The sequence below is a fragment of the Leptonychotes weddellii genome, chromosome 16, assembly GCF_054177405.1.
Source record: "Leptonychotes weddellii isolate Sample4059 chromosome 16, ASM5417740v2, whole genome shotgun sequence".
Taxonomy (NCBI): domain Eukaryota; kingdom Metazoa; phylum Chordata; class Mammalia; order Carnivora; family Phocidae; genus Leptonychotes; species Leptonychotes weddellii.
The window spans coordinates 99,644-123,314 of record NC_138384.1 but is presented as its reverse complement, the minus strand read 5'-3'; the positions used below and the strand labels follow the sequence as shown (position 1 = coordinate 123,314).

The 23,671-nt window shown below is 52.4% G+C and overlaps 3 protein-coding genes across 13 annotated transcripts in view; 2 read left to right on the top strand and 1 right to left on the bottom strand.

Moving 5' to 3' along the window:
* TUBB3 (tubulin beta 3 class III) overlaps window positions 1-1,221 on the top strand; it is a 10,187-nt gene extending 8,966 nt beyond the window's left edge. Inside the window, exon 5 of the mRNA XM_081807595.1 lies at window positions 1,060-1,221. Coding sequence (XP_081663721.1) covers window positions 1,060-1,221 — 162 coding nt within the window. The remainder of the gene's footprint in view (window positions 1-1,059) is intronic.
* A 1,314-nt stretch (window positions 1,222-2,535) lies between these two features.
* Window positions 2,536-18,648, top strand: DEF8 (differentially expressed in FDCP 8 homolog). Of its 11 annotated transcripts, none has more exons than XM_081806165.1 (12): window positions 2,536-2,666; window positions 6,922-7,055; window positions 8,290-8,387; window positions 9,709-9,828; window positions 11,137-11,278; window positions 12,746-12,910; window positions 13,488-13,615; window positions 13,803-13,916; window positions 14,428-14,508; window positions 15,226-15,366; window positions 15,519-15,628; window positions 16,633-18,648. In XM_081806165.1, the coding sequence occupies exons 1-12, from the start codon at window positions 2,563-2,565 to the stop codon at window positions 16,733-16,735; spliced, it is 1,440 nt and encodes a 479-aa protein (XP_081662291.1). In that variant the 5' UTR covers window positions 2,536-2,562; the 3' UTR covers window positions 16,736-18,648. The 11 variants fall into 11 exon arrangements, with proteins under 11 accessions (XP_081662291.1, XP_081662293.1, XP_081662290.1 ...); XM_081806167.1 differs by having other exon boundaries at window positions 9,679-9,828; window positions 14,431-14,508; window positions 15,277-15,366; XM_081806164.1 differs by having other exon boundaries at window positions 9,679-9,828; window positions 14,431-14,508.
* Window positions 18,649-21,954: 3,306 nt separating this feature from the next.
* CENPBD1 (Putative CENPB DNA-binding domain-containing protein 1) lies at window positions 21,955-23,325 on the bottom strand. Its single transcript, XM_031016872.2, has one exon. The coding sequence runs from the start codon at window positions 23,323-23,325 to the stop codon at window positions 21,955-21,957; it is 1,371 nt and encodes a 456-aa protein (XP_030872732.2).
* Window positions 23,326-23,671: the final 346 nt, after the last annotated feature.

The following is a 23,671-nucleotide window of genomic DNA, read 5'->3' as shown; positions in this document are numbered from 1 at the left end:
ATTAAAAAAAAGATAAAATCGGGGCGCCTGGGTGGCTCAGTCGTTGAGCGTCTGCCTTCCGCTCAGGTCGTGACCCCAGCGTCCTGGGATCGAGCCCCGCATCGGGCTCCCTGCTTGGCGGGAGGCCTGCTTCTCCCTCTCCCACTCCCCCTGCTTGTGTTCCTGCTCTCGCTATCTCTGTCTCTGTCAAAAAAAAAAAAAAATCTGTTAAGAGGGTAGATCTCATGTTAAGTGTACTTACCACAATAAAAAAAAATTTAAAATTAAAAAAAATAATGCCACTACTCTGCTCAAAATCCTCCAGTGGAGAGACTGACGATGACATCGAATGTTTGTGAGGACATGGAGGGGCCGGAATGGTGACACTAATGGGAATGTTAAACAGCGCAACCACGATGGGAAAAAGTTTTACAGATTCCTAGAAAGTTAAACACACACTTACCATATAATCCAGCCATTCCAGTCCTGAGTATTTACCAAGGAGAAATTAAAGTGTATTTCCACACAGAATTATACGCAAACGTTTATAGCGGCTTTCTTTGTACAGCAAACACGGACAGCAGCACAGATGTCCATCAACAGGTGATAAACCAACTGTGGTCCATCCGCTCCGTGGGATCCTACTCAGCAATGAGAATAAGCTGCCACCTGACACCTGCCACAGATAGAGTCTCAAAATATTATTCTGAGTAAAAGAAGCCAAACAAAAGAAGAGTATGTACAATAAGATCCCATCTCTATAAAACTCTGGAATGCAGTGCAACACAGTGACCAAAAACAGATCTGTGGTTGCCTGGGGATAGAGATGGGGACAGGGAGGGCGGATTGCAAAAGGGCACAGGGCAACATTTGAGGATGATGGATAGGCTGACAATCTTAGTCAGTTTCTCAGGTGTATGCATATGTCAAAACTTATCAGATTGTACACTTATACATGTGTGGTTTTTTGTACGTCTGTTAGGCTTCAATAAAGCTTCCAAATGGCTCCTGTCTTGGCACAAATCAAAGCCAATGTGTTTACAAATACTACAGCTTTGCCCCTCACTTCACCTTTTACAGGTCTTCCACTTTTACCAAACTCTGGCCGCACCAGCCTGCTTTCGGTTCCGCGGGCACACTGGGCTCTTTCAGTTCCTCAAGGGCTTTGCACTTGTGGTTTCCCTCTGGATGCTTTTCCACAGCTCCTCTGTGCTTCTCACCTTCTTACCCTCTGGGTCTTAGCCTGAGCATGGTGTTCTCCTCCCCTGACCTTGTCCATTACTTTGTCACCCTGTTTATTTCTTCCTCAGTGCTCACCATATCTCTCATTAAATTGCACCTTTGCATACTGTCCATCTGGACGGCTCCTCAAGTGCTGTCTGGCTTCTCACCACCGTCACAGTACCCAAGTGCAGCAGACGCGGACTCCGTTCAGCAGTTGGTGCTTACACACCCGCCCGCTGAGCCCTTCTCCCTCTCAAGGCTGGAGCCTCTTCTCCTTCCTCAGTCCTTCTAACTAAGCACCTACTTTATGCAGGCACTGGTCTAGGCAAGAAGCGGTGAAGAAAGGAAACAAAACTCCTACCTATAGCCCTTGGTTTCTGGTGGGGGGAGGGGTGATGATGGAGACAGACAACAAGTAAAATTGTATGAGGCAGAGGACATCAGGCGGTGGTGAGGAATATGGAGAGAAACAAAGCAGGGGCAGAGCACACCTATAAAGCAGTAATAAAAGCAGCTGCTTCAGACACAGGCTTCTCCAACGTCCCCCTAACCCATCCTCTCCTGATCCTCCCCCTAAGCGGACTGTGCCTGTTTTCTCCTCTGTAAAATGGGATAGAATGACAGCACGTCCCTTGCTCACTGGCGGTGAAGACCACGGGCGGATGAGCACCAGCAGCTGCTGTCTGCACAGCGATTCCCTCTTCCCCTTTTTTCCCCTCAACCACTGGGCTTTTTATCTTTTCAAATTTTTTTAAAGATTTTATTTATTTATTTATTTGACAGAGAGAGACACACAGAGAGAGGGAACACAAGCAGGGGCAGTGGGAGAGGGAGAAGCAGGTCTCCTGCTGAGCAGGGAGCCCCACGTGGGACTCGATCCCACGACCCTGGGATCATGACCTGAGCCGAAGGCAGACGCTTAACGACTGAGCCACCCAGGCACCCACAATAAAAAAGAAATTAAATACCACAATTTTTTCTTTTCTTTAAAGATTTTATTTATTTTACGAGAGAGAGAGAGAGAGGCGGAGAGAGCACAAGCAGAGGGAGAAGCAGGCTCCCCACTAAGCGGGGAGCTGACGCGGGCCTCGATCCCAGGATCCCAGGATCACGACTGAAGCTGAAGGCAGACACTCAACCGACTGAGCCGCCCAGGCGTCCCAGCCATTTTTCCTCTTAAGTGTTGTGGTTTTTATTTAAACCATGGCTTCTATGCTTACAGAAAATGTAGAAAATGCAGTAGTCCGCCAGGCCGTCCTGAACAGCTGGGATGAAGCGTCACCCATTTCCCGGAGGGGGACGCGGAGGCCTCCAGGGCGCGAGGGCCGGGGCGCGCAGACGCTGGGGCCCCGGCTTGCCATGAGCCTCCGGGCCGCAGGTGGCAGCAGCGGGCGGCGGGGCTCGATACAATGTAGCGAGGGCAGCGGGGCGGGTTACAATGTAGCGAGGACGGCGGCGGTCAGGTGAGCGGCGGAGGGGGGAGTCTGGGCGGGCCAGGTGAGGGGCGGGGGTGCTGGCGGTGCAGAGAACCCGGACGCTCGACCCTCGGGGGCCGTCTGGGCCGCCGCGTCCCGGGGCGCGGGGAGTCCCCTCTCCCGAGGGCGCGGGGGCTGAGGAACCCGCCCAGGGTTCCGACCTGCCCGTCCTCCCTGGGGCGCTGGGGGCACAGGGGACCTGCGCTGCCTCCCACCCCGCTCGGGCAGGTTTATCAGCCCAGAGGGGAGCTCCTCCCTCCCCGCTCCCCGGGTGACACTGTCACCGCTTCCGGCCGTCCACACGCGCTGTCTGAAGGATCCGTGAGGCCCGCGGCAGCCCCCAGGGCTGGGCCACCCTCCGGGAATGCGGGGCCTCAGTTTCCTCCCCTAGGGCATGGATGGGCGTGGTGGAAGAGGCCCGCACCTACGCAGAGCGGGTTGGTGAGGGTCCCCAGAGGGTATGCTTGTTGTTGTTGTGAGGGAAGCTGCTGGAGGTATCTGTTAGGGGTGGCTCACTCCTGAGGCCGGCTGTGGCCACTGTGCCAGGCTTCAGTCAGTGGCAAATAACCCTCAAAGGGGCAGTAACTCTGCCCCTGCTCCCCGCAGGGTCCTGCCAGGCCTCCTTCCAGGTAGGAGAAAATAGGATGTACCTTCTCCCCTGTCCCCTCCAGGGAGAATTCTAGGGACCTCCAGTTGTGGCTGGGTGAGAACAGAACCTTTTTGGTGGCTGTGACCCATCAGGAGTGCACCTGAGCTTCAGCCCAGGACCTTTCAGTGCCTCATGAGCCCCTGGCTTTATTCTGAAGTTCCCTTGAATTGCTAAGTTGTCTCATCCTCCCCTCTCTTCCCCCGCCAGAGAAGGGAAGTCTCTAGAGGAGGGCAGAGGTGGGACCGTGGGTTTCCTTCATTCCTCTGAGTCTTCACCTTCCTGCCTGTTCTCCGGGACACCCAGCCTGATTCTGAGTGCGGGGCTCTCTGAGGGGTGAACCTGGTGGGGCAGTGGGGGGCGGGGCCAAGTTAGCTGCCCTGCACTGCAGCCCCTGGGCTTAAGTGTTGGGACCTCACTTGTCTGCCCTCAGAAGCCCAGAGGGAAGTATGATTCTCCAACTTGGCAGGAGAGAGACTGAGGCTGAGAGAGGTCAGATGACCATTTATTCATTCATCCATGGCCTCTACGCCAGGCCTGGAGCTGGCACTGCCCATAAGGAGGCAATTGAAAGATGCTTTTTCCAGGGGAGCTTCCAGCCCAGAGGAGAGCTGTTGGGAGGAGCAGAGGTGTCCCTGCCTTTAAGCACCCCTGGCCATAGTTTAAAATGCGGGGAGGTTTCCTTAGAGTTGGGCTGGTCATCATGTGATGACAGATACGGCTTGCTTAGCAACAGCTCTGGGCTATGGGCTCTCCTGACATATATAAGTATATACTTAGTCCTTCTACCCACCCCAGGAGGTAGGTATTCTTCCTTATTTGTGGGCAAGAAAATAGGATCACATAGCTCATCACTGGGAGACCCAGAATTTAAATCAGGGCTCTCTGATTTTTTTTTTTTTTTTAAGATTTTATTTATTTATCTGACAGAGTGAGAGCACAAGCAGCGGGAGTGGCAGGCGGAGGGAGAGGGAGAAGCGGACTCCCTGCTCTGGGATCATGACCTGAGCCGAAGGCAGACGCTTAACCGACTGAGCCACCCAGGCTCCCCAGGGCTATCTGATCACATTCGTAACAATGATAATAGTAAGCTGTAGCTGGTATTTATCAGGTGCATACTGTGTGCTGGCCAGGATACTCGGAACTTTGCATTAACTAATTTAATCTTCATCATAACCCTGCATAGTGGGTACTATTATTTCCCCCATTTGAAACATGAGAAATCAAAAGCAAAGAAAGGTCTAGGCATTTGCCCAAGACCATACATGTCAGCTAGGAGCTGACAGATCTGGGATTTGAATAGCACCAATTCATTTTATCACCACAAGGCTCTTGGGGTGATCAGTCAGGATCTGTTTCAGATGTAGGAGATAGAAATCCTTCTCCCAGTAACAGTGGTTTAAACAGAAGTTTATTTCTGTCTCACTTGAATGAAGCCTGGGGTGAAGGAGCTCAGGACTTGTGGGTCAAACCCAAGGTGACTGCTCCAGCCCCACGCATTACATCTGCGTCCCAGGCGGCAAGAGGTAGGAAGGGCTGAAGAGGGGCAGTGCCTCCTTTTAAGAAAAATTCCCAAGAGATCTTTCTGTTTAAAATCCATTGGTCATAACATAGTTGCATGACCACATCTAACTATAGGGAGGTTGGGAAATTGCGACAAGCCAAAACTCCAGCTCCCCTCGCCCAGTCAAAGAAGAAAAAACAGACCTGGACTGTTGTTAAAATAGTAAGTGCAGACTTTATTGAAGACTCTTGCAGTAGGGGAAAAGAGACCTCGGTATGGAACTGAGTTCAACTCAGAATATAGCACAGGCAAGTGAGAGTTTACAGCCAAGGAGCAGGGTAAAATCAGTGGGTGGACACTTGCTGAGGGGAGACATCAGGGCTGAGTGGGGAGTCTGGCTAAACTGATCTGACAAGATCTCTGCTGAGGGCAGGCTGGGGTGATCACATGTCACCTGGGGGTGATAGCAGATTTGAGGGTGACCGGGTATCAGGGTGGGGGACTCTTGCTAAACTGATGTAGCAAGGTTCTTGCTAGAACTGGATTTTACAGGAGGAGCCCAGATGGCCTAGGAGAAGGTTCGGGAGCCTGACTACAGGCTAGTCAGGCAAAGAATCTTTGTCACCACTAGGAAAGATGGGGTGAGTGAGTCCTGGCACAGCTGGGTTTGCCCTGCACTCTGGGTGCTTCCCGGGACACTGCGACACCCATCATTTGGAGAGGCACTGGTCATCAGGGCCCAACCACCCTGAGTGAGCTGCCCAAAGCTGTCAGGTAATGAGAGAGAGGAGGCTTAGGCCCATAGCCCATGGCATCTGTGTCCTCTCCTGTGTTGACCCAGGTGCTGGGTTCTGCCAGACTGGAACTCCTCTAACCCACATCCCCACCACAGAGGCCAAACAGGTAGGACAGGTCCCACAGTTAGTGTGGGTGTTTCTGACCCAGATGCAGGGCAGCCAGCACTGGGCAGGGCTGGGGGTGACCCTTGTCATGGCTGTCCTGTCTGGGATCAGTTCTCTTTCTTTTGGAGGGGGTGCAGATAGGAGTCATAGGCTTATGTTTGATAATCACAAATTATGTTAGACTAAACAGGTACAGAGAAAGCATAACTAATACCTGGCACTTAAAGTGCTGCAAAGTGTTTTAAAAAAAATCTGATTTCCTATGAACTCGTGTCACCCTGGAAGCAGAGAGGCTAAGGAAGTGGGATGACCTGGGATGCAAACCACTGCCCCCAATCGAAGCCCCTATCTCCCTCTCAGGAGCCATCAGCCCTGTGTGTTCTGCCGCTCGCTGAGCTCTTGGGAGGGGAGAGCAGTGCCAGGTGGTGAACTAGGCATTTCCTAGTTCCTGGGATCCCGAGGTGTGGGGCCACTGACTCAGGCCACATAGAGCATGAGTGGGAATCCAGACCAGCGAGGTGCCACGCTGGCCTCCATGATGACTAACGAGCCGGCAGAGATGGAGAGCTCCTTGGGGCACCAGGAAGATGGGCCCTGCCCAAGGCCACGCTGCAGGTGGCAGAGGAGGCCTGGACCCTGGCATTGGCTCCAGAGTGTCCAGCACTGTGACCTCTGACAGTCACCACTGATGGTTCTGCTCAGGGGCTATGGCTTTGGGGTGCTCTGACAGAAAAGGAGTACCCCTGCTCGGGGCCAGAAGTAGAAAACTGAGTCCTGGGAGGTGTTGGCTCATGGGAGCCGCTAACCCTTTCCTTCGGAGCAGTGAGGGCACAGCTGGACTGGGGCTGAATGAGGACCCTGTGCTGGGAGGTAGGGGGCCTAGGTTCCCGCCTGGCTGGGTACTCTTGGGTAGGTCGTGTCCGTCTCCTACCTCTGTTCCATCTGCGTGCCCCGGGTGGGTTGCTGTTACCGAGGGGATGCTACCAGGGGGGACCTAGGTGAGGGGGCTGAGCTGGTTTGAGGAGGGACAGAGGATGGGCGGCCGTGGTGTGGGGATGTTCCACCTGGACCCTCCTGGCAGACTGAAGGAGGCCAGACATCCCCTCTGGAACCCCAGGAACTCAGGAAGGGGATGGGAATGCAGTGAGTCGAGGAGCTGGATGCTCTTCTCTGCCCTACCCTGCCCTGCAGGTGGGATGCTATGGAATATGATGAGAAGCTGGCCCGGTTCCGGCAGGCCCACCTCAACCCCTTCAACAAGGAGCCTGGGCCAAGGCAGCATGAGCAGAGGGCCAGGGAGGAGGCCCCAGAAGTCGCTTCTGAAGGTAGGTGCTTGGGGGAGGCCTGAGTGGGCAATCCGACCCCTCACTTGGGACCTCCATCCTCTCCTCCTAGTTCCGCCCATGGAGCATGCTGGCTTTCCCATGTAGCTGGGTCCCTTGCTGGCTACTTCCCCTTTCTCCTCAGCACAAACCACGTTCTGCCTGTTCTGTGGCCCCACTAGGACACACACTCCTGAGGGCAGGGATTTGTGACTGTCTTGTCACTGCTGCGTCGCTGGGCAGATACTCAGGGAATACTTAGGGAGGGAACTCAGAGCTGAGATCTGGTCAGGGAGAGGATGGAATGGCCTGGACAGAGGCCCAGCTCTTCTGGGGGTCAGGAGAGTGGGGCTCTAAGAGCTGCAGATGCAGTCAATAAGGGTATTCAGGGTGTGTGTGCGCATGCAGAAACCTCCTAGAGTCCACACAGGGGTCCGGAAATTCTGTTGTGCAACCGTCCAGCAGCCTTGAATCCATATACGCATATGTAAGGTATGCCTTAGAAATTGGGATGTTTCTGGGGCGTTGGGTGGCTCAGTCCATTGGGTGTCTGACTTGGGCTCAGGTCGTGATCCCAGAGTCCTAGGATCGAGCCCCGTGTGGGGAGTCTGCTTATGCCTCTTCCTCTCCCTCTGCCCCTTCCCCTGCTCGTGCTCTGTCTCAAATAAATAAAATATTAAAAAAGAGAGAGAGAGAAATTAGGATGTTTCTCTAATACTGTTTTGTGGACCTCTCTTAGCACCATGGGTATCCACCTCATCTTGGTTTCTTTCTTTTTTTTTTTTAATTTTATTTTTAGATTTTCCCCCCCCCACCTCATCTTTTTGGATGGCTCTCTCTTATTTATTTAGGATATGGGTTCCTTTGCACGTGCAAACAGGGCAGATACCAGGGCGGGGCCTGGCTCCCCTCAGCACCTCCTGTGGGCTTCTCCCGTCCCCAACCTACTTCTGGGGGAAAGGCAGGTTGATTTTTCTTTTCTTTTTTTTTTTTTTTAAAGATTTTATTTCTTTACTTTACAGAGAGAGCGAGAGAGCACAAGTAGGGGGAACAGTAGAGGGAGAGGGAGAAGCAGGCTCCTCGCCAAGCAGGGAGCCCGATGCGGGGCTCGATCCCAGGACCCCGGGATCATGACCTTAGCTGAAGGCAGATGCTCAACCATCTGAGCCACCCAGGCGCCCGGCAGGTTGATTTTTCTTTCTCTCTCTGCTGCCCTTCACACCTGTACCCACTGCAGAGGCCCTGCCTGAGCTGCCCCCTGGAGAGCCAGAGTTCTGCTGCACTGAGCGAGTGATGGATCTCGGCTTATCTGAGGACCACTTTTCCCGCCCTGTGGTAAGGTTTGGGCCTGGAGTGGGGAGGGGGACTGGGTGAGCCCCCAAGGAGGAGGAACCAGCCATTTCCTGTCACCACGTCCTCAGGCAGCAGGGCCAGCCCACCTTGGCTGGGGCTCCTGGGCCTTGAATCTGAGACCCACATGACAGCTGACTCTCATCTCCAAAACCTGTTTGGGAGCCAGGGAAGATCAGCCGAACTGGGGTTTGGGACCTGAAGCTGCTCTTCTTGTGTGGGGCCATCCGTCTCCCCATGTTCCCGGTTCCTGGGAGGCAGACATGAGGGTTGGCTCCATCTGGGTCCTGGGGGATCCTGTGGCTGTGCAGCAGGATGAGGGAAGGACCACAGGGCCACTCTCCTCTGTTCAACTTTTTTGTTCTGTGGAAGCTTTTTCTTTTTTTAACTAAAGGGCTCTAATAATCTATTTTAAAAAGTTTGAACATCTTTCAGTTTTATGCAAAGTATCTTCAACTTTTATTTGAGAGAAACATAGAAATATTCTAATGTAACTGAAATCAAAAAAGATTCACCCAGAAGCCCCCAGTTCTCATTTACTTGTCATTTTGTATTTGTATTTTGTGTCTTCATTAAAGAAATGTTTGAGCCCCTCCTAGGGGCCACACACTGAGCTTCCAGAGTAGGGTTGTCACCTCCTCTTTGCCTGGTCTCCTGGAGGTGGAGGGTGGCTCCTGAGGGCAGTTCTACCCTTTGCCTGGGGCGAGATCAGCCTCAGCTCCCCTGCTCAGACTTGAGCCTGGCTTCCTTCCCTATTGACAGCAGGGTCCCAAGCCCAGGGCCTTTGTTGGGCCCTGGCTCTGAGTCCTTGTGCGGTGCTGGTGCTAGGGGTGCGTGGGTGTCCGGGGAATCTCTGGGCTTGGTGATTAAGCTGGAGGCCACTTCCTGTCCTTCATGACAGGCAAATTGTCATTTCCCCAGCTTTCATCCAAGAGGAAGCTCTGTACAAGTAAGCAAAATAGCATAGCCAGAAAAGTGATTAGGTTTCTACAAGAAGGAAGTTGTGTTTTGAAAAACATCCTGAATTAGGTTTTCAGAGGCCTGTGAGTGGACAGGTCCAGCTGGCAGGCAGGGGGCATGGGGTGGTTCCTACCTGTGCTGGTAACTTTCCTGGGCCTTGAGCAAATCCTCGGCCCCTCCCTCTGGGCTTCAGTTTCTTCACTGAGGCAAGCGAGGAGCAGGGAGGTCTGCTCTGGGCTTGACCTCCACGTGGAGAGCATGCAGGGTAGGCATCTGATGCTGTCACCTGCCGTACCGCTCCCCCCAACCTGGGCAGGGTCTGTTCCTGGCTTCTGACATTCAGCAGCTGCGGCAGGCTATTGAGGAGTGCAAGCAGGTGATTCTGGAGCTTCCCGAGCAGTCGGAGAAGCAGAAGGACGCCGTTGTGAGGCTCATCCACCTCCGGCTGAAGCTCCAGGAGCTGAAGGTGGGTGCTGACGTACCCCACCATGGAGGCTACTGGAGCAATGTGAGAATGAAGTTCTAGAGGCTGGGGAGCTGAGGGACTGAGATAGAAAGCCACCCAGAAAGGTGGGGACAGAGGTGGGCCTTCACCCCATGTGCAGACTATTTCTCTATTAGTCTAATCTGGATTGGTCAGTCTTGGGCACACGCCCACCCACTGGCTCAAGTAAGTGAGGTCAGTCCCTCCTTGAACCTTATGACCTAGAGTGGGTGGGGGGCGATGGTGGCCTCCTGAGTGTTTCACGAAGGGGACAGCAGTAAGGGTAATGGATCCTAGAGGCCAAAACCTACAGGTGCACATTGGCTGTGTGTGCCCTTTAACTTGCTGCCACCGTGTCCCTGCACGGCTCATGCGTCCCTGGGAATTTAGAAAGCAGAGTATTCATTAGGGTGTAAGTAAGGCTGTGGTAACAAAGACACCCCAAAATACAGTGGCTTAAAGGAATGACATGTGAAATTTCACTCATGTGGAGATCCTGTAGGTGATCTAGGCCCATATGGCAGCTAATGGTGTTGGAGGTCCCAGGCCCTTTGTTTTTGTTGCTTTGTCAGTCCGTGTGGAGAATCCAGTATGGCCACATGTCCCCTCTGGGTCTGTACTCAGCAGGAAAAAATGGTGGGAGGGGAGAGAAAGCCTTATAACTCCTGCTCACACACCCTTGACCCTAACATCGTCCCAGAACAGCACCTGGGTGCAGGGAAAGTCAGTCTATTGTCTGGGCGGTCCAGGCCTGACTGATTACTGGGGAGTTCTATTTCTTTTTTTTTAAAGATTTTTTTTTTAAATTTATTTGAGAGAGAGAGAATGAGAGAGAGCAAGCACATGAGAGGGGGGAGGGTTAGAGAGAGAAGCAGGCTCCTCGCCGAGCAGGGAGCCCGATGCGGGACTTGATCCAGGGACTCCAGGATCATGACCTGAGCCAAAGGCAGTCGCTTAACCAACTGAGCCACCCAGGTGCCCCATGATTTTATTTATTTAAGAGAGAGAGAGCATGAGAGGGGGGAGGATCAGAGGGAGAAGCAGGGAGCCCGATGCGAGACTCGATCCCAGGACTCCAGGATCATGACCTGAGCCGAAGGCAGTCGCTTAACCAACTGAGCCACCCAGGCGCCCGGGAGTTCTATTTCTAAAGGGAAAGGGGGTGTGACATTGAGGGAAACTCACAATATCTGCTGTGAATGGTACTGGAAGAAGTAAGCAAAGGGGTTCATGGGAAGGGAAAGCAGTTGCAGCAGGCTCACATGTGACGCCTCCCGGGCCTCTCTTCAGGACCCCAGTGAGGATGAGCCCAACATCCGAGTCCTCCTGGAGCACCGTTTCTACAAGGAGAAGAGCAAGAGTGTCAAGCAAACTTGTGACAAGTGTAACACCATTATCTGGGGGCTCATTCAGACCTGGTATACGTGCACAGGTAGGCCAACACCCAGACCTGCTTTGTCGGGGGGCAGTCCTGGTCCCCGGGCAGGGCAGAGACCTGGCAGCTCTGGGTTGTGTTTGGGTGCCTTCTGCGCAGTACTCAGTATTTACTGAGCCTTGTGGCCTACCTGGGATGAAACAAGGGACAAAAGACCCAAACCCCTGCCTTTACCAGGCTCACATCCACATTTGGCTTTCTAGTATGCCAGAGGTGGCTATTCAAATTTAAATTAGTTAAAATAAATAACTACTTCATTCCTTAGCTGTGCTATCCCGATAGCCATATGAGGCTGGTGGGCACCATATGGGGCATTTCCTTTTTTTTTTTTTTTTTAAAGATTTTATTTATTTATTTGAGAGAGCGAGAATGAGAGAGAGTACATGAGAGGGGGGAGGGTCAGAGGGAGAAGCGAGCAGGGAGCCCGATGCGGGACTCTATCCCAGGACTCCAGGATCATGACCTGAGCCAAAGGCAGTTGCTTAACCAACTGAGCCACCCAGGCGCCCGGGACATTTCCATTTTTGCAGAGAATTCCTGTGGATGGTTCTGTTCCGAATGAGCATATGGTGTGTTAGACAATAGAGTGCATTGACAAAAAAAATAAGGAAAGGGAACAGCATGGGTCAGGGAGTGTTATGGGTGTGACTTTAGGGTGGAATGAAAAGGCATCATGTGACATTCAAGCAAAACTTGGAAGTCAGGGAGTAAGCCAGGAGTATATGTGGGTAAGAATGTTCCTGTGAGGGAGTTCTGTGCAAAGGCCCTGTGGCTAGTGTGTGTCCAGTGTCTTCAGTGTGGAGCAGAGAGAAGTCTGGCTGGGGCATTGTACCCGAGAGGAGGTTGGTCGAGTGGGCTCAGAGGTGGCCATGTGCTTTCCTTTAAGTGCACTGGGGGCCATGGGTCGGTGCTGGACATGCCTAGGTTTTAAAAGGACCACTCTGGCCGCTGAGCTGAGCATGGACTGAAGGAAGGAGTGCAGAGGGGGAGGGGGAGGATGATGGCCCTCTGATCAGGATGGAGTCTTTTGGGTGAGAAGTGTCCAGGTGCGGCACTAGCCGAAGGGCTGGAAACAGGCATAAAAGAGGGGTTGAGATGATGTTACAAATTTTAGCCTCAGCTGGTGGGAAGATGGAGTTACTGAAATCTGAGGCGGGAAAACTGTGCGTGGGAGGTGGGTTTGTTAAGGAAGAGCGAGAATTTCATTTAGACAGAATGAGTTTGATGCCCTTGAGGCATCCAGGTGGGAATGGCAGGTTTTGGAGTTGAGGAGGGAGGTCTGCATGCACCCCCAGGGCAACGCTTGGGATGGGGACTGACAAGGTCTTTGAAGTTCTGGGACCTACAGTGGGGCCTTGAGAAGCTCTCAGATTGATGTGGGAATTGGGGTAGAGCTGAAGGCCAGTCTGGGCTGCAGCATGCCCCCCACTTCTGAAAGGCACAATGTTGGTCTCCTCACCCCAGGCTGCTATTACCGATGTCACAGCAAGTGCTTGAACCTCATCTCCAAGCCCTGTGTGCGCTCCAAAGTCAGCCACCAAGCCGAATATGAGCTGAACATCTGCCCTGAGACAGGGCTGGACAGCCAAGATTACCGTTGCGCCGAGTGCCGGGCGCCCATCTCTCTGCGTGAGTGCCCCAGGAAGGATCGGGGCGCAGGGCGAGGGAGGCTGCTTTGGGCAGGTGTAAGGAAGTTGGATACATCAGACAGCTAGGGACAGCTGGGCTCCTGTGGGTGGTGTCCTGCTCTCCTTCCTTGGGACGTGACAAGGGGCTGCGACCTGCACCCTTTCACTTGCCATTCGAGCACACTGAGGTTCCAGCCCAGGTCACCTAGGGGTTCCCACAGGGCTGGCCTGCACTCAGCCTCCCATGTGGCCCCATTGACACAGAAAGCCCACCCACATGGGAAAAATCGCACAATACCATTCATGTGCCTCGTGTCGTAGATTTACTAATGTTAATTCATGGGGTCCTCTCAGCAGTCCCGTGGTGTCATTTTACTGATGACCAAACTGAGGGTAGCAGGGTGCCCTGATCTGCCTCAGGTCCTGTGGCTGAGAAGAGGTTGTGTCCCGTCTGCAGGGTGGCACCTCCCAGGTCAGCTGCCTCTTTCCCCCATATGCTTTCCGTGCTTTCTGTGGTTCCTAAGCTGTCAGGGACCCTGGAGGCAGCCCCGACTTGTAATGACCCGTCCCGCCTGCAGGGGGCGTGCCCAGCGAGGCCCGGCAGTGTGACTACACGGGCCAGTATTACTGCAGCCATTGCCACTGGAATGACCTGGCCGTCATCCCCGCGCGAGTCGTGCACAACTGGGACTTCGAGCCGCGCAAGGCAAGGGCAGGGGAGCAGGGCCCAAGGGCTGGTATAGGGGCTGGGGGGCAGGGAAGGGGCTGGGAGGGGAGGAGATGGAGCCCCAAGGAGGGAGAGCCGGTGCTCGGCCCTGGCTTAGGTTGGGGGGAGCATGGTTCTGGGGGTGGCGTGAGTAATGCCGGAGGTGCCCCTCCACCATGCCCCCCAGGTGTCCCGCTGCAGCATGCGTTACCTGGCGCTGATGGTGTCTCGGCCGGTTCTCAGGCTGCGGGAGATCAACCCTCTGCTGTTCAACTATGTGGAGGGGCTGGTGGAGATCCGGGTAAGGCTGGAGGGGGCAGGGGTGAGGGTGGACCTTGCTCTCCCTGTGTGCCCTGGGAGCAGAGGAGAGCTGCCACCTGCTAAGGTTCAGGGGGCCCCTCAGCTGTCCTTAGGGTTAAAGACCCTAGAGCAGTGTCTGGTCACAATATGATAACTAGGCCCAGAGGCAATTTGAAATTTTCTAGTAGCCACATTAAAAGAGTAAAAAGCAGGTAAAGTTCATTTCAATAGTATATTTTATATGACCCAGTATATCCAAAAGATTATTTCAGGATAATCAACATACAACATTATTCTTTCTCTTTTTTTGTACAACGTGTTTGAGGATGAGTGCTCCTCTGGGGGCCGAACTTGAGTTTGGCTGGAGCTCTCAGATCTGGGACCATCCTGGGGGACGTGAAAGCACCGTCTGTCCCCTCCTGACCTGGAGTGCCAGCCCCCTCGGCCCCCAGATGTGCCACGGCGCAGCCCTGCCCTGGCTGAGAATACCGACCTGCCCCTGTTGTCCACAGAAGCTGCGCCAGGACATCCTGCTCATGAAGCCGTACTTCATTACTTGCAAGGAGGCCATGGAAGCTCGTCTCCTCCTGCAGGTCAGGCCCCTGGGAATCCGGGGGGTGGGCAAAGGGGAAGCGGAGAGCCAGGGCAGCGAGGACACGCTGTGCCCAAGTCTTTTTCCGATGACGTCATAGCTTGCGTGTGCTGCACTTTAGCAGAGGGTCTCCCCTGCTGTGTTCCAAGGAGCACTAGGTCTTCAGTGAGCACACAGGCATTCCATCCACAAAAGTGTTCTCTGGTTCCATCACCAAGGGAAGCGGCTATCGCCCTGCAGCCCTCACCTGGGTCTCCATGTAGTGGACCAGGCACAGTTCTGCGCAGGCAGGGGTGCCCACAAACACACTTCACGGCTCACCTGTTTGTTCCACAAACATTCATGGGTATTCACTGTTCTAGAGCGTAGGGAACAGGGAACAAAACCGGCAGGAATCCATGTCCTCACTTCAGGTGGGGAGAAAAACAAACAGTCAGGGGGAGGTGAGGTCTGTGGACAAGATAAAGCAGGGAAAGGAGGTTGTTAACAGGGTGAGGCCCGGGAGGAGGTATGGCATGCTGGGCAGAGGGTCGGGGGAGGGTGCCTGGAGCAAGAAGGTGGCCAGTGTGGCTGGGGGAGCGCGGTGCTCGGCCCAGAGACCGACACCTTCTCTTGCTTCTGTGAGCCCCCAAGGGCCTGGAGGATGGGAGTGTCAGTGGGTGGGCAGCGGAAGGGGCCCTCACCCGGTGTTTGGGGTCATGGTTGCTGGGACCCACAGCTCCAGGACCGGCAGCATTTTGTGGAGAACGATGAGATGTACTCCGTGCAGGACCTGCTGGACGCGCACACAGGCCGCCTCGGCTGCTCACTCACGGAGACTCACACGCTCTTCGCCAAGCACATCAAGCTGGACTGTGAGGTGGGCTCCCTGCCGCAGACCAGGGGGCGTCTCTCTCTCTGCTCCCAGTCCCCAGGGCAGGGCGGGCGGGCAGGCCGCTTGGCCCAGTGTGTCCTTGGCTCAGGTGCCCTTTGGAGCAGGCACTGACCCGCCCTCCGCCCTGTCGCCCCCAGCGGTGTCAGGCCAAGGGCTTCGTGTGTGAGCTCTGCAGAGAGGGTGACGTACTCTTCCCCTTCGACAGCCACACGTCCGTGTGCACCGACTGCTGTGCTGTCTTCCACAGGTCAGTGTGGCCGGACCCACCCTCAGCCAGGCGTGCTGGCTCCCCAGGCGCAGGGAGGGGGAGACAGGCTTTTGGTCGTCTGTCTTTGCTGCCTGATTTTCAAAGCCCTTTGCCTTGATCCTAGATACGGGGTGAGACCCTGATCTGTGTGACTAAAGTCGAGGTTCCACCGGGGACAAGCCCCTGTGGGGCTGGGGAGGGGTGCGGCCCAGACCCCAGGTTGCACATGGTGTCTGACTGGCGCCCCTTCCCCACCAGACCTGAGGTGTAGTGGAGGCCAGAGGTCCCTCAGCTTTCTAGCTCCTGGCACCCACAGTGTCTCAGTGATTTTTTTCAAATATCCCTAGGCCAAAAGAAATACCTAACATTTTTTATTAAGTACTTAGGTTCAAACAGTGTAAGCATTTATGACAGAAAGACCTAGTGGATGTTTGGAAAAATAGTACAGTTACTAATTGTAGATGTGCACCTGCTGGGCCCTGCATGATGCCTCACACTGGATTCAGATGGGCACCTCCCATTTCTGCCCACGTGGATTTTTGTTGGGCACTTGCTGTCCGTCCTAGCAAGCACTGACGCTGCAGCCTGGGACGGCTGTCACAGAAAGGACTGTAGCGGAAGCGATGCTCCAGCCGTGGATTCTGTGGACCAGCAGTCCCCAGGACCCTGTGCACCCCCAGTGCCCCAGTGGAGGCTCTGTGCAGTGTTGGTAAGAACAGGTATGGAAGCTGAGACACTGAGAGCTCCAAGCAGAAGTCGGATGGTAACCAGCTAGCAGGTGTGGACCCTGTAGGAGGGGCCTGCACTGAGCACTGGACCCCAGGCCTGGGTGCACCTGGTGCAGACCTGGTTTCTGCCCTCTGGGAGAAACTGCGTCTCTTTCCCCATCCGTAGAGGGGGTAGAAGGGCCTGACTTAGGAAGTCTGGGAAGGCTCAGCGGTAGAATTTCACATGCAGAGAGCCCAGACCCTTGCTGGGGCTGACCCCACCCTCCCTGTCCCCAGGGACTGCTACTATGACAACTCCACCACGTGTCCCAAATGTGCTCGGCTCACCTTGCGGAAGCAGTCACTCTTCCAGGAGCCTGGTCCAGACGTGGATGCCTAGAGCAACAGGAACCCCTCCCAGGCCTCTCTGGCATCCAAACTGCTGGTCATTGCCAAAGTCAAGGTGTTTCTTGTGTTCTGGAGACCCCTAGGGTGCAGTCCCTGGACCTCTCACCTGTGCTGGGCCAGAGGGTTGTAAGCAGCACCATGAGGACCGTCGTCCCTCTCCCAGGCACTTGCTGGGACTTGGGGCAGTCTCGCCTGGCTCTTTCCTGGGTGTGTTGCTGTGGAGGCTGCAGGGCTCCATAAGCAGGGAAGTGGGGAAAGGCTTCTCCCCACCCCCTGTGGCAAAGAGCCTTGGGGAGGCACTTGGGGCCAAGGCCGCTGGGCTTTGGCCACCCTGAGAACCCCCAGAGGGCTTTGGGGGAGTGGCCGACGAGCCTTGGGAATGCTGGCTGCAGACACCCAGGCTGGGCCTGAGTTTTCTCTGCAATGGATGGTTTGGATCTACCTGGAGGACCCCATCCCCTTGGCCCCTTGTGTGGGGACTTGTAGTTGTTCACGACTGTCTCCTGAGGGCCCTGCTCCTGCCTCTCAAAGTTCTCTCTGGGTTCTCCTCCAACAGGGCCAGTCCTGGAGGTTCCCACTTCTGTACAACATGGAGGGAAGGGGGCTGTGAAGCTCTTCCCGGTGGACCAGCCCCTGCTCTGGCCTTTGCTCTCCCAGCTTACGGTGGTGCTCTAGGCTGGGTGGTTGGGGGTGCCGTTGGAAGAGGCTGTCCTGCTTCCCAGTTTGGAGCAGGGACTGTGACCCTGGGGGAGGTTCTAGGTTAGGCAGCAGGGTTGGCTGCCATCGGCCTGTTTGCCTGAGGAGCTCCATGTGCCAGTGGAGGGCTCCGGACAGCTCACAGACCACCACCAGCCTGTGGCCTTTTGTCTGGGGGCCTGAGGCCAGGCACTGGGAATATTTGCTCAAGGGAGCTTTGGGCAGGAATCCCAGAGCATGTGCAGGAAGACTGGGGCATGGGATGTGGAAGGTCCTGTATACCAGCTGACAAATGGAACCCCTGGACAGAGCATAAGAACCCACAGCACTTCACCGGGGGAGCGTCGGCCTCGGTGTTTGCAGGGATGCTTCGTGCTTTAGAGACCCTGCTATAGAGGGGGTGGCCTGTGGGAGCAGGACGTTTCTGGATGTGGCTCTCCAGTCTTTTGTGCCCTCTTGCCCGGATTGTGCTTGGCTGCTGATGTGCACAGTTGACACGCGTGGGTGGTGGTGGTGGAACAGAGCCACTTGGATATCCGTCCGCTGCGACCTGCAGCGGAAAGGTCAGCCTAGCTTGCTGGCCGATAAGAGGGGTGGATAAAGACAGTGTCCCCTCCTCCTCGCTTCTCTGCACCATCAGGAAAGCCTCACATGGTGGCTTTAGGCGGTCCTCTTGCGGTGTGTTCTGATCTGCCTCGGGGAAACAGTGCGAAGCAAACACTGGTGAGGTTGGGTCAACGGCAGGTCCCCGTCCTGCTTCCCCTTCCTCTCTAGGGCTGGAGAAGGACTTAAGGGCCAAACGCCCTTTTCCTGCACCCCCAGATCTGCACATTTCTCACCACTGCATTACGTTTCTGTCATAAGGATATTGGCCATTCCTGAATATACTGTGTAATGAACATCACATTATTCCAGTTATAATCACTGTGTCCATAGGAAGCGTTAATATGCTGGCATCTGCTGGACGAAGAGTTGGCTCCCTTTTCTTTTTAACTGCCTCCATTTCCTCCTCCCCAGTATCTCCACCTACCCTTTCTGAATGGCAGAGTCTTTAAACAAAATCATGTGTGGGTCTTGGGAGTCCACAGTATGGTACAAGAACCCACCGAAGAACCAGTTTGCATGGCCAGCCCTTCACAGAAGAGCAGTAGGGATATCTAGCTGTAATAATGCCGCAGCTGCTGTCTCATTAAATCTGTGTTCTCTAGACTCTGGTGCGTGTGGTGAATTGGGGACAAGGCAGGGTTTTTTGACATGCAGACCAAGTGCAGGCTTAGGGAAAGCCCACAGTCTTCCCCATCTAGTGGGGTCCAATGTGATCTGTTCTGGGGAGGAGTTCTTGATGGGTGTCAGACAGAAGGCTAAGTGTGTGGATTCCCCTCAGCTCAGTTTCTGTGAATGATGAAAACACATACCTTGTGGGGTGTTTACGTTCTAGGAAGCATTGAGCACTGAGCCTGGCATGCAGAGAATGCTCAGTAAATAGAAACTGTGTCTTCTAGAGTCCTCACTGTGGAAGGATTATCTCGTTCACCCAACGCAGTCATCGAGAAACTGGCTGGTCATGCAAGTCACATGTCCGGCTCCTGGCAGCCTCTTTCACAAGCTAGACCCAAAAAGGGCCCTCACTGCAACTCCAGACCATTCCCGTGGGCTTTGGGAGAACCATAACTGCCCCCCTCCCAAATTACATCCAAGCCTCTGTATATGCACATTCTTTTCAGAGATATGATCTGCAGTTGTGACCAGGATCTCAAAGGGGCCATGACCCAGAGGACATATGCAATCTTCTGCTTTAGAAGGTGTCTTTATACATCATCCACACCCAGTTGCAATTCAGATAGGCTGATAGACTGCAACTCTATGCCTAAAGAAACCGGAGAGCTGGAGGGACGGTGTGGAAGGGCTGTCTGTGGGCCTGATGCCGGCATGTGTGAGCACACACCTCCAGCTACAAATAACTGTAAAGCTACCCTTCGGATAGTCGATGAAAGATGAAGTATGTTTTCCCTCTCTTTCAGGTGATGCAATAGTATTTTTACCATTTATATTTTGACAAATTTAGGTTTACAGAAACACTGCAAAAACATTCCCATATACTCACCTCCTGGACTCCCTAAATATTAACATTTGCCCCATTTGCTATATTCTTTCTTCCCATATGCACATTTCTTTTTCTGAGCCATTTGGCAGTAAGTTGCAGAGGTGATGCCCCTTTGCCTCTAAATACCTGTGTCTGTTCCTCCCAAACAAGGACATCACATGGCCACAGTTCAATTATCCCCAGAAATTAACACCAACATGGTATCATAGAATCTACAACAAAATTTATTCAGATTTTGCCATTCAGCTGCTACGTGTATTTAGCCGTTTTTATTTTGGAAGGGTACATGACATGGATACCTTTAAAAAACACAAGCTAATTGTTATTTTTTGCCTAAGGTTTTATTTGAGAGAGAGAGGGCACGAACAGGGCGCGGCAGGCAGAGGGAGACGCAGACTCCCCGCTGAGCAGGAAGCCCGATGTGGTGCCTGATCCCGGGACCATGACCCGAGCTGAAGGCAGACACTTAACTGACTGACCCACCCAGGTGCCCCTTAAAAGAAAGCTTTATAAAAGGCCTGTCAGATATCCCCCTCCCCTCTCATTCCTTTGCTCCTTTCCACTCCTTCCCCCTACCAGGTAACCAATCCCTTTAGTCTGGTTTCTCCTTCCTGTGTTTCTTTTTGCAAAAATGAGTAAGATACATATATATTTTATTTCCTTCCCCCTTCTTTCTTCCACAAAGACGGCAGCATACTAGTCTCTTGCATGTTGCTTTTTTCAATTAAGAGTATACCCTGGAAACCACTCCCCATCCGTTCTTCCTCTTTCATTAGTGTTTCATCACTTACATCTAGATTATAGTCCATTGCGTATAATAGCCATTTCATATTTGAACACTCTTCTATAGATGAATATTCAGGCTGTCTCCTCACTTTTGCAGTTACAAACAAGGATGCAACAAATAATCTATGCACATGCATTTTCTTTTGTTGGAGGTATATCTTCAGGGTACAATCCTAATAGTGGGATTGTTAAATCAAAAGAAATCTGTTTTTTGTGAATATCTAGTGTCCCTCCATAAGGGTTGTACCAATTTGCTTTGTACCATCAGCAATGCATGAGGTGCCTATTACCCCAGAGCCTCACCAACAGAATATGTAGTCATACTTTCTGATTATTTGCCTATCTAGTGAGATGTGTTTTCTGTGTAGCTTTAATTTGAATTTCTCTAATTATGAATGAGGCTGAACTTCTTTTCCTATGCTTCAAGATCTAATTTATTTATTTGTGAATTATATCCTTTGTCCACCTTCCTGTTGGGATTTTTGGTATTTTTTTCTTCTTAATCCTAAGAGTTCTTCACATATCAGGGATATTATGTTGCAAGTATTTTCTTTCAGTTTGTCAACTGCTTTTGCCCTTGTTTGTAGTGATGTTCCCCCATTGGAAAAGTTCTTTTGTTACTTTTTTTTTTTTTTTTAAGATTTTATTTATTTGACAGAGAGAGACACAGAGAGAAAGGGAACACAAGCAGAGGGAGTGGGAGAGGGAGAAGCAGGCTTCCTGCGGAGCAGGGAGCCCGATGCGGGGCTCGATCCAGGACCCTGGGATCATGACCTGAGCCGAAGGCAGACACTTAACGACTGAGCCACCCAGGCGCCCCTGTTACATTTTTATATAGTCAAATTGATTAACTTTTCTTATTTCATCCGGATTTTTTTTTTTTTTTAAGATTTTATTTATTTATTTGACAGAGAGAGAGACAGCGAGAGAGGGAACACAAGCAGGGGGAGTGGGAGAGGGAGAAGCAGGCCTCCCGCCGAGCAGGGAGCCCGATGCGGGGCTCGATCCAGGACCCTGGGATCATGACCTGAGCCGAAGGCAGACGCTTAACGACTGAGCCACCCAGGCGCCCCTCATCCGGATTTTAAGTCAGAAAATTTCCCAGCCACCAGGTCAAAGAGGCATTCATCTATGTGTTTCTGTAGTATTCGTATGGTTTCATTTTTTACTTTTTGGATCCCTGATCTGTTTGTTCATTCTTATGTATGCTGTGAGGCATGGATCTAATTTTATCTTTTTCCAAATGATTAACCAGTTGTCTTGCACCATTAAAAAAAAAAACAAGACAAAACTCTGGGCTTTCTATCTTATTCCACAGGTCTAACTACTGCACTGATTTAATCACAGAAGCTTTATAGTCTCCTCTTTGCAGTTTTCTCTTTTTAAAGAAATATTTTCCTGGGTATTCTTGCATGCAGTTATTCTAAAGCACCTATTTAAATGAAATTTTAATGACAAAATTTGATACTCTCAAGTGTCAAAATGAAAATACCAGAAGCAGAGTTTCCAGAGATGTAAAGCATCTTGGAAGTAGAGAGGCTTGGCTGGGCCTCATCCCTTGAGGTCATCTTGTTGCATCTGGCTGTACTTTGATGAACGTTTGGTTACACCCACTGAAAATTGATCTAAGAGAGTTGCTCAGAGCGTCGCTTTTTCTCCTTGTACAGTTCCCTGTAGCAGTTTATTGCATCATTGATTGCTCTTGAAACTTGCAGTTTCCACTCGTCATCAGGGCTGTTACTGGTAAGGACTTGCAAGCCTGCCTCAAAATGTGAGAAGGCTGCTGACAGCTCTCCTGTGGTTAATTGGCGCAGGGCAGGTGGAACATCTTCACTCTCCTGCTCTCCTGCAGGCTCCTGTTCCAGCTGCATCAGCTCCTCATTTGAGAGATCTTCCTCGTGGGACCTCAGCAACTGGTCCACATCAGCTTCTACAACCTCTTCAAAAGCCACATTCTTGGCAAGGGTCACAATATTTTGTTGAAGCTGTGCAATGTTATCTGTTTGGGAAACACTCTGGAACTGAACACACTCTGGCCAAATCTTCTTCCACACACTGTTCATTGTTTCTGGTCTGAGCTCCTCCCAAGCTACCGCAATGTTGTCTACAGCATCCATGATGCTGTAGTTTCTCCAAAACTCCCTGATCATGGCTGTATCCTCTCCATCTGTTGCTTCTAGGATGTGCTCAAAAGTTCTTCTCACGTAATGAGCTTTGAAGGTAGAGGTTATGCCTTGACCCATGGGCTGGACTGAGTCAGCTGTACCGTCATGAAGATACTCCACTCTGACATTATCAGACAGATCACTCAGATTTACTGGGTGGCATGGTGCACCGTCTAGGATGAGCAACGCTTTGTTGGTGAGATGATTTTGGGCACAGTATTTTTCAACGGCAGGGCAAAAGAAGTATGTGAACCACTCCTGAAAGATGCTCCTGGTTGCCCATGCCTTTTTGTTTGAGCGCCAAATCACAGGCAAATTGGGCTTGGAGTACCCTTGCAGAGCCTTGGGATTTTCCAAGTGGTACACCAATAAGGGCTTCAACTTAAAGTCCCCAGCTGCATTACCACCAAGAAGCAGCATCAAGCGATCTTTGGAAGATTTAAAGCCTGGCTCAGCTTGCTCTTCCACAGAAATAAACATTCCTCCAGGCATTCTCTTCCAGTAAAGCCCTGTCTCATCTACATTAAAAACTTGCTGAGGGGCGTACTCACCTTCTTCAATGATGCTTCTCAGCACTTCTGGATATACATCCTTGTTTCCAGGAGCTATGCTGTTCATCTTGAAGTGGGGCAAACGATGGCGCTCCTTGAATCTCACAAACCACCCTTTACTTGCACTAAACTTTTCTGTTTGAGAGCTTCCGCCTCTTTCACGCTGTAGGTCATCAAACAAACTCTTAGCCTTCTCCTGAATAATGGTGACACTCAGGGGCACGTTTCGCTGGCTCTGGTCTTCAAGCCACACATGCAGCAGGCGCTCCATGGTCTCCATGACTGCACTCCGACGGCGAGTCAACCGGGAGGCTCTCAAGGGAGTAGCTATTTGTGAATTTGCTTTTATTTTTTCTCTATTATCTCGGATTGTAGCCACTGTAGAAACAGCGAGGCCTAAGGCTTTTGCGATCTGGCTGAGCTTTTCACCCACTTCAAATCGTCTTAACACTTCCAATTTTATGTCGAGGGTAATTGCTTTCCGTTCCCTTTTGGCACTTGGGAAGGCTGCTGCATTCAGGGACCTCTTCCCAGGCATCTTTGCCTCCAAAATGTAGTAAAACCACAGCAGTCTCACGTGCAAGATGGCCCACGGCTACTCTATGCTCCCTCGCAAAACATGGGAG

Bases quoted from the DNA above. Each gene is read 5' to 3' on its own strand.
- CENPBD1 (XM_031016872.2), bottom strand. From the start codon at position 23,325: ATGGAGACCATGGAGCGCCTGCTGCATGTGTGGCTTGAAGACCAGAGC.
- DEF8 (XM_081806163.1), top strand. From the start codon at position 2,563: ATGAGCCTCCGGGCCGCAGGTGGCAGCAGCGGGCGGCGGGGCTCGATA. The intron at 2,667-6,921 runs GTGAGCGGCGGA...CCTGCCCTGCAG, and splicing joins GCGAGGACGGCGGCGGTCAG to GTGGGATGCTATGGAATATG. The intron at 7,056-8,289 runs GTAGGTGCTTGG...TACCCACTGCAG, and splicing joins CCCAGAAGTCGCTTCTGAAG to AGGCCCTGCCTGAGCTGCCC.